The sequence below is a fragment of the Solea senegalensis genome, linkage group LG6 (genome assembly GCF_019176455.1).
Source record: "Solea senegalensis isolate Sse05_10M linkage group LG6, IFAPA_SoseM_1, whole genome shotgun sequence".
Taxonomy (NCBI): Eukaryota; Metazoa; Chordata; class Actinopteri; order Pleuronectiformes; family Soleidae; genus Solea; species Solea senegalensis.
In genome coordinates, this window is record NC_058026.1 from 8491274 (window position 1) to 8501100 (window position 9827).

The following is a 9827-nucleotide window of genomic DNA, read 5'->3' on the forward strand; positions in this document are numbered from 1 at the left end:
TGTAATGCACATGTCTAAATGGTAAACGTAGGCATAAAACTGTTGAAATTGCACTTATTTTTCAGGTTGTTCATAATATGTTTTGTAAAAAAGATATATACATTCATGTAAAACAAAGGGAAACACTTGGAGTCTTTGTTGTTTATAGGTTATTATGCTATTATTGTAAAATGAGTTTGACACCCTTAGTTAAATACCTCTTTCCTACCTCTCAGAAGTTTCCTCTCAGACGGCAGGTGTAGCTAACGGGCTAGCATCACAGCTCGCAGAGTGAGCTAACAAACTCATTCGCCAAACGCTCCCTTTACACTACATTGCTGACTGAGTGAAGTAGCTGGACTGTCACCAAACAGTAGCTGCTGTAGCTAGCCACCATACTAGCTGCTCATTGCTTCTCAGAACTGAAATATATTTCTTCTCCTCACCGTGGAAAAGGTAACTATGGAGTAAGCTAGCATTACCACATACTGCACATCCTCTGCAATAGCCAAATTACCACATACACACACAGGTCTGCATAGCTATTCTTCTTAAGACACACTTGGACAGCCTAAATAAACCATTAACCTTAACCTTAACCTTAACCCTAACCAGTGAATGCCTAACCAGAACACAAATCTTAGCCCTAAACTTAACCAGTTTCTCAGAAATGACATTCCACCTCTTTCGGACCAGGTTTTGGTCTCCATGAGGACCTGACAAGGTCAGCGTTTCTGCCAGAAAAGGTCCTCAAGAGGAAGCAAATATAAGTAAATACATACTATCTCTCTCTCTCTTCAGACCTTACACTAATAGTGATACCAAAAGTTCACAAAGAAGTTTGACAGACACTTTGTAAAAATGCTCAGCCTTTCCACAGCTCACATCAGTAGATAAAACTGGAATGCGGCAGCAAGCGTGGCATGTAAGAGTATAATTATTCTTGTTTTTAATATTAAATGTGACCTTGAAGGACCTCATTTCCCATCAGAGTGTGTGATTCCTTTATGGGGAGGCACTGAACTGTAGTTTAATGGACAGTGGGGCAAGTTGATTAGATGTGACAGCTCCCCAATCTGCACTCATCGAACAGAAGAGCACAGTAAAAATGAGATGCCAAAAATTCTGTTTTTCAGTCATGCACACAGCATTGACTGAGTGAGCCTCCGGTGACAACTGGCTGAGTTCAGTGGGGTCGTGTTTACAGTAACATTCGAAGGAGGAGGCTGGGAAAGATGGAAACTGTCAGCTCACAGTCCTTGAGATGTAGGTGTCATTTTTTTTTTGTATTTCATTTCTGAGAGAAACTTCCTCGAAAAGTTAAGTGTCGACTGCTGCAATGACAATTTCACACAGCCTCCTGTGGACAGATGCACCTTCACGCAAAAATGGAGCATCCTACTGAAAAGAAATTTAATCACCCCTGCTAATAAATGGTTTGCTCCGTTCCAATGATTTTCCTCCCAGCTCACACGGAGGAAACATAATAGGCAGGTAGCTCAGAGAGGGTACCTTGAGAGATTGAAACTAAATGAGAGGTGATAGAGGAAGAGTTTCCTGCAGATTTGTTAGTGGCTTAAACTCAGCCATGGACGTAATTTAATTGAGTTGAGATTAATTGTTTGCGTATATAGCTTGTAAAATATTCTGATCATACTTTTGTGATGTCACATTTAAATTTTTTTCAAATGTAAAGGAATCAATTAGCTGTCTGCTTCACAGTATGCTTTTTCTATCATGTCTTGATTTTGGAAAGGCTTCCTTGAATTCCTCTGGGACAGTAAAAAAAAAAAAGTGAAACTCAGATAAGAAAAACTGACATTTTCATCTCCTGATGAAGATGGAGTGACATGATTAAAAAGCTCATGAGACCTTGTGGACCATTTAGTAGACGGCTAATGTCAAGGTCAATCCTGTACCATAATAACATTATTGCTCAGCCCTAGTTTGCTTTATGTAAGTGTATTGTCTTGTCTGCTACGATAAATAAAAATTTATGACAGCGGTGCTCCCCCAAATGTCGCCCTTCAACGTTAACTGACTCCACAGAGAGGAACAAATCTGGAGGAGGCTGTAACAATGGCAACACAAGTAATTCCCTGTGTCACAATGTCTCTTTCCTGTCATCCAGCCACCGCGTTTTCATGCAGTACAGACAGATAACAACACCAAAGCAGAGTCTTCTTTCTTTTGTACCTGCTGCACAAGTGTCACAGCGATATATACCTTTCAAAGGGAGCACGAGAGGTAAATATCAAAGACATGTGCAGTTTTTTCGGGTTATAGTTATTTTTTAACCAGCGAATCCCAGCGGGCTCATGAGTCACATTACCTGACTGGCTGTGCTGTAGATGAAAACAGACGGGTATTTGCTTTGCTTTGCTTTACTCTTTTCTTTTCTTTTTTTTTATAGATTTCAACAGTGACAGGTGAGAGTATGGTCTGGGCCTGAATGATGAGTGGTAACCAGGAGAAGAAAGGATCCTTGGCAGTGCCACAATATGTATGGCTTATGTCTTGGAGCTGAGTGGCTGGAGCAGCAACATTTTGGTCTGTGTGTGTGTGTGTGTGTGTGTGTGTGTGTGTGTGTGTGTGTGTGTGTGTGTGGTGCCAATTAGATAACAAAACACCATATCTACTAACTTTACCAAACATCCCTCTTCTCCCTTTCAAAGACCAGGTCTTTTTTAACAAACAAAAGGCCTCATAAAGAACTATTAGAACAGCAACACAAAAAGCCTTCTAAAGAAGAGTGCACTTACAAGTTAAAATTGGAAAGGGAAGCGATGCCCATTATTTTTTCTTTCAGTAGATAAAAATAAACACAACAACAAAGCACTTTGGAAATTGTGTGAGGTGTTGAGCTAATGCAGGCTGAACAAAATAAAAAAAACCTCGATTTTTGTAATTATCTGAATTTATTGTATCCTCTTTTTCTTTCCTGTTTCGGAACAACTCAAAGCTGGTGATAGACTAGTTTGAAATACTATCTGATATGGTCTACCGATACATAAGTGATATTTAATAAATACGTTCCCGCACGCCAAACAATGTGCCATTAAACACATGCGACTGCTCTGCAGTTAATAAAAAAGTAAAGCATGATTAAACAATAATGTTTCCTCAGTGACATCTCCTCAGAGTTATTTAGTGATTTTCGATAAAATATGCATTGGATATGTTTATTTTACAATGTCGTGCTGCTTTCACTGCAGTGATTTACATGGATTTTTACAGAGCAACAGGAGGCATGTCCTGAAGCTTCTGGCAAAAAGGGAATCATAAAAATATAATGTATGGTTCTTTTTTATGAATAGTATAAAAACAGCTGTTTTCCTGATGACTACATCTGATCACACATTGATGTAACTTGTGTCTTTCTTGATGTTGTTTATATACAGTCACTGACAATGAACACTGATCACCTTAATCAGTCGTTACCTCCAGATTTACCGCAGAACTTTCCGAAAGTTCACTCTCTTTCAACTTCCGTTTTGGTAATCTCACTCCCTCGCTCACATTTCAGAGAACAGGGGTTAATTCCTTAACCTAAACTTTCCCAGCACGGCTATTATGCTTCCACCAGAACTGGTGTAAAACGCATCAATCTGTGTCACCACAGGCAGGAAAATAAATCACTGCCACAGTATACTGAGGACCAGAGAGGGATTCATGTGGCGCTGAAAGGCTTCATCATCACTGTCTGAGCTCATTTGACAATGGTTGGAATTTAACAGACATTTGAAAAGTTACACAATTGCACTTTAAAGCAGACAAGTGGACATGCTGGAAAAGTGATGAAAATTGCTTTAAAGTTATAAAAGGCAAGGTATTTTGGAATTTTAGAATACTACCTTTAATTAGAGATATGGTAGAGTCCAACACAGCAACTTTAATTAATTTCATTCTTCTTCAGGACCTGTCCATTCAGGTATAAATTGTGCTAATCAATCATGCAGACACAGTAATTAGGACGGGTTCTGTAGCAGAATACTAGACAGACAGGGTTCACTACATCAGCATATTCAGCCTACGAACACAACAATGTTAACTACATTTAAATTAAATCATTGTTTGGCTTTTGTTTGTCATATTTTATCATGTTTGAAGGAGCTTCAGAAAAGTCCAGACTGGACTGTCCTAACAGCGGAGACAAAAAGAAAACTCTGGCTGAAAGATCAGACTCATTAAAAATGCCCACAAGCAGTCAATCCCTTGTTCCCTCTGCCTTATCTTAAAGCTGGTAATTTAATAGAGCAGATTGATGAGTTTAATCGGATGGCCGCTGACGACGGCCCTTTTATTGGTTAATTGAATGCTCCATTAATAAATGCAATTACAGGCATTTTAGCAGAGAAAAACAGACGCGGATCAATACGCCGAGAAAGGAAGAAGAAGCTACTCAGGTAAGGCAGGTAAAGGCGTCACATTCATCTTTTTCCCACATTCTTTCCAGGATGAACTCTTTTCTCTTGATCAAATTGTACCTTAATGTCCATCACTTCCACTCCTGACTCTTTAAAACCACTGTACTTTTATATTATTCAATAACGGAAATATCTGTTTCTCTCTGTTGGGCTAAGTGGCTCAGACCTTCCTCTTTTTCTCCCTCCTTTATAGCAGATAAAAAGAAAATAGAAAAAAAAAGCTGTTTCATTTCTTCCTCTACCTCATAGACATAGACAATATCAATAAACCTTTGCTCTTTCATGTCTGACAGAGCAGCTGCTGTGTGTGTACATATTTTAATGAGTGACAGAAGTGTGTACCTACGCATGCAAGCGCAGAAAGGGTTTCGGTGTTGGTGTAAGCAAGTAATAGAGCATGACGTGTTCAAAGGCCCAGCTCTTTGTGCTGCTCAGTCCCCTCATAACTCTCAGGGCTGGCAAGACCTCCAGGCCAATCGATAAAAAATACAGAGGAAAGAGAAAATAAAACATCTTTCAAATGGAGTCTTTGTCACAATCAGCTGCCCCGTTCCATTATTTCTTGTTTTAGCATTCTCAAAGCCTTAAACCTGGAGAGGAACAAGGGAACAGAGAGAGGAGTGCGGTGGAATGAGAAAGAACAGGACGCAAGGACAGTTGGACATCACAGAGACACATTGCAGAAAAGAAGACAGAGGAACAGAAAGAGGGTTAAGCGAACAGGAAGGCCAAAGTGGAAAAGCAGGAAGATTGTATTCTGCTGCACTTATTGTGTGTACCCTGCCCCCCCCCAGTCCTTATCTGTCTGTCTGATCTGCTCGGTTGAGACCTGCCTCTGCTCTCCATCGGCTGCTGGGTACAAGACGCAGTACGAACCTCAACATCCTCTCAGACCCCAAAGGACACATTTTGATTAACATGGACGGCCACTAATTGTCTTATCCGTCAATGCAAACGTAGAGGAACATTATGCAAGTGCCAAACAATACAGCAGATTATCCATTTCATTTTACGGAGTGAATCTCCCAGGCTTGATTGTACTTTTTGTTCCTCAGTGGGCAATTTATTCACAGGCTGTGGCATTGTCCTGGCTGCAATATTCTTTTCTGAAATACATTTTTTTTTTTTGTCCATGATCTTGAGGGAATGTATTCTTTTTTTACAATGTGCTCTGCTTTTGAAGGATGATTCATCATGAAATCATTAAAAGAATACACTTAGCAGGCATTAAAGCTGCCAAGGAATTGATCACCTGCCACTGGGAAAAAGCCACACTCAGTATCCAAAGCAGTGTCTTTATCTGTTTTGGGCTTTTTTTTTTTTCTTTGAATCAATGCACGAGCATTATGTGTAAAAAAAATCCTATAAATTCTTTTTGTATGTGTAAATATTTATCTTCATTAGTCTTCCCCTTTTTTATTATCAAGGTGTTTAATCTACCACCTTGTAATTGAGGACCTCTCATTTCGGTGCTTTATTTATTTATTGTGGAAACTGAGTGTGTCTGTGTGTGTGTGTGTGTGTGTGAGACTGCTTGATTAGTCTTGATTGGTATTGTCTCATAAACATGAGGTAATATATATAGTCGCATAATTGCATTACAAAGCAAACACCGTAATTACATCTTACAATTTCTTACGGCACATGTGTGTGTGTGTGTGTTTTTTGTCATTTGACGTTTAAGCAAGTGCAACACAACTGTGTTGTGCGTGCATGTGTTCAAGAGGCCACCTGCGTGCGTTTACGATCCTGAGCGCACGCGCGATTGCACACGTCCCTACTCTCAAAGCATTATCGGGAAACAAAATAACAGCGCGGTAAACCAGGGTTTGGGAGACACGTGCAACAATAGCAGCGGCGGTGAGCGGACAAAGAAGGGGGTAGCCGCTGGGCGAGTCATCCATCTGAAAGCAATTACACAGCAAAGCACTATCACTACAACTAGTGGTTAGAATGAATAATACACTGGGGCAGACGGATGACAAATAACGGCAGTGACAAAGATATGAATGGCTTGGCACAATGATGGTATTGATCGCTTGTTAGAATAAATGAAACAGCGTGGTATGAGGGAGATGAATAACAATAATTCTCAGAGTAAAATAGGCGGAACAACAGTATTGATGGTGCAGTCGTGACTTTGATACTGGCCCTCAACACGGTGCGGACTTAAGGTTTGTGTATGGGTTGACCGTGGCTACATCAAACACTACACCGTGATGAGTTTGGACTGCTACAATTTCTAACGTGAATGATGGACTACAACCACACTGGTGATGAGTGTGACGCTCCATAATGTCATGGCGATTACTGCCACTGCTTTATAGTACCAGCATCCTCTTGTGGCATCAATACTGACTGCTCAGCTTATGTGTCTGAGGGCTGAATACATAAATGGAAAGAAACGACACTATAAAACAATGTACATCAGCTGTCTGAGTTGTTAACTACAGTCTGGAACAGCACGGAGCATGGGCTGGTCGTGCCAGAGGTTTTTTTCTTAACTCTAGCAGGTATCGGACAAGCACAGTGCTGTTGTCTAAGAAGTCGATAGAGGCTTAATTATGGGTAATAATACAGGTAATAAAGATAAGTAATGATAGACAGAGAGAGAGCGAACAATGAACTTGTTCAATGATGTTGTTATTAGTGTAAATGTCAGCTCAGTGTCCGTACTTAGTGAGACGAGATATCGTTGAAGTTATTTGAAACACTGGTAGTTTGCCCGTTAGCGAGTCAAAAGGATAAGAAAGCTTGTGTAACCAGTTTTGTTGATTTAATGGCAATGTTTGTGTTCAACTGGGCAATAGAGCTCTGCTTAGTCTGAACATGGATGGAGTGGTGAGATGACCAAACTCTGTAAGAATCAATAGGAATTACAGAGTTGACAGTTATGTCAGTCAAGCATAGTCAACAGTGTTGAATGAAGCTGAATTGTGTAAATCCATGTGGTGAACTAAATCCGATCACTGATCTGATCACAGAAAGCACATTTTAATGCCAGGTGTAAAAAGGGCCAATGTGTAGAACTGAAGGAAACTCACTCAAGACTCAAGACTGAAAATGTGACCAACTAATTTCTTTGGAAACCAATGTGCAATAACATGCTATGATTAATCTTTTACAGTGCATCAGAAAACACTGCCTGCAGCACTTGAACTCACCGTGCAGTGGTTCTGCTGTTGCAGCAAGGTGGGTACGTCTCCTCCGATGGGCATCTGCTTAGCCAGGTCTTCATCCTTCATGCAGATCCACCTCCACAGCTCCTCCAGGAGGCCCAGCAGACGAGACCAACGCTCCGCACTCGCCTCCAAGTGGGCCCTGCCAACGTATACATCCAAAGTAACTATTAATAATGCCCACTTGAAGCACATGGAGTCTTATTCTGACAAGCAAAACAGTCTATTAAAGTGACTTCAGTCATTTGGTCCACAAGATATTTAGTTTACTGTCAAAAAGAGAAGCTCAGAGACTAAAATATTTCCTCTTTTAAAAAGCTGAAATTGCCAAATTGAGTTAAGTATCAAAATAGTTGGTGAGTCATAGTGATTCTTACTTTATTATTTCACCCATTAGGCACCTATTAAAGGATAATATTTGTACATATAATTCTACTTTCCGTAAACTTATTATACAAAAGGCAGCAAAACATATATATATCGTAACAATGAAGCCTTTATAAAAACCAAAGTGCTGACCTCAGGAGAGGCTGCTGGCCTCCTGAAGTCGACATTATTTGAAAAAGGGAACACGGTTGAATGTTGACTGTGTGGCTGGCACCAATCATACAATAGGTATTCTTAAGCATCTTTGCTTTGCTACTCTCCTTGGGGGCATAATATATCTGAACACTGTGTACAGGGACCTCCTGCTGCCACTTGCCAAGTTAGTCTTAATTACACATGTACTGCAATTAGGGCATAATGGTCTGTACACGGCAAACGTACACAGTTCCCCCACCACCCACACTGAAACTGACAAACTCTCTCTCTATCTGTTTTTCTCTCACTTGTCCTCCTGTGCCTGTACACATATATATGCGTGTGTTTGTGTCTGTGTCACAGTGACCTTGAGTAAGTCCCATTTATTCTTTTCCAGTCACAACAAGCGAGCATCAGCACCTTTTCTTTTTCCCCTGCCAGTTTCTCTTTAGTCTCTCTGACCTTTCACCTCGTCTCTGTATTCGGTGTATCTGTGCCGTGCTACTGTGCTACTTCTCTCCACACATTCCCCGCCACTCCGTCAATGAACATCTCCATCTGGCCCCTGTCAGCTTCACTTACAACCCCCCCCACCCACCCACCCATCTTCTCCATCCTCTACATTTGCCAGCCATCACCAATCATATTTATTTATGCCAAGGTTGAGGCTGACGCAGCACTGGTCTGTGTCCTCAGAAGTTTATGTGCCACTGTGGTGACTGTCAGGACAGCTTTTGGTTTTCTATGAATACACGACATGCAGGGCTGAATAGGAGGTTTTCATGTTTTCCTTTCATGAGCTGAGTGTGTTGAATGATCCAGTCAACAGTACAGAGAATATACACCTGGTATTGGGAGTTAAGCACAGACTAAAGTGTATCTGTGAGGCTACAAGGAATAATGACCTTGGACTAAGTGTAAGCCTTGTTTAGACATACATATTTTGGATTAATTGAAGATCTTGGCATATCAGTGCTTTATTTGTTGTTTTGCTCTGAGTAAGCACAAATCAGATTCCCTCTTGGAGACTAACTAACCAGTGTGCAATTCTCTCGTTGATGAAATAGTAAAATGAAGCCAAGACTCACTTCAACCACTTTTCTAATCCTGACCTGACCTTGTGCGAAGGTTTCTTCTTTTATTTTTTTTGTTTTTGTGATAGTTAAGAGCAGTATAGAAGCGATCTGAGCTGAGCTGCATGACCCAAAACACTGGAGAAAAGAAAAATGTTCCATTCATCACTTAAGATGTGGATTAACTGACCGAATGTTGGCAGATTTGGCCTTCAGGTCGCTCCAGCGTTGGTTCATGTCGTCCAGTCTCTGTTGGAGAAACACAGCTTCCTCTGAGCTGCCCAGAGCCTTGACCATCTTCGACTTGTTCCCGTCCACATTTTTGTAGATGTCGTTGTGGGCATCGATCTCGGCCTGAATGTCCTGCAAACACACAGAAGCACTGTCAAAGATAAGCGGGTCCACAGGGTCTCTGTGCACGTGCACAGAGCAGCAACATCAAGTTAATTTCCCAAACACCCATAACAGGATGGCACACTCTTCTATGCTCTTACAGAAGATTATTCACAGGTAACAACAAGGTCGCGGTATATGGCTCGAAATATTTCCAGACGACAGATAAATGAATATTTTATATTTTCATGAAAGGTCCTTGGGGTACTTTTTCCTTTACTCTTTAACAAATAAGACTGTAACTTTCACTGAAA

The 9827-nt window shown here is 40.8% G+C and overlaps 1 protein-coding gene across 3 annotated transcripts in view; it reads right to left on the minus strand.

Moving 5' to 3' along the window:
* The window catches only part of LOC122770816 (utrophin-like), a 66169-nt gene extending 56634 nt beyond the window's left edge, over nt 1–9535 (minus strand). For all 3 annotated transcript variants that reach the window (XM_044027951.1, XM_044027949.1, XM_044027950.1), the window contains exons 1-2: nt 9371–9535; nt 7571–7727 (exon numbers count right to left, since the gene is read on the minus strand). In XM_044027951.1, coding sequence (XP_043883886.1) covers nt 7571–7727; nt 9371–9477 — 264 coding nt within the window. In that variant the 5' untranslated portion in view covers nt 9478–9535. The remainder of the gene's footprint in view (nt 1–7570; nt 7728–9370) is intronic.
* Nucleotides 9536–9827: the final 292 nt, after the last annotated feature.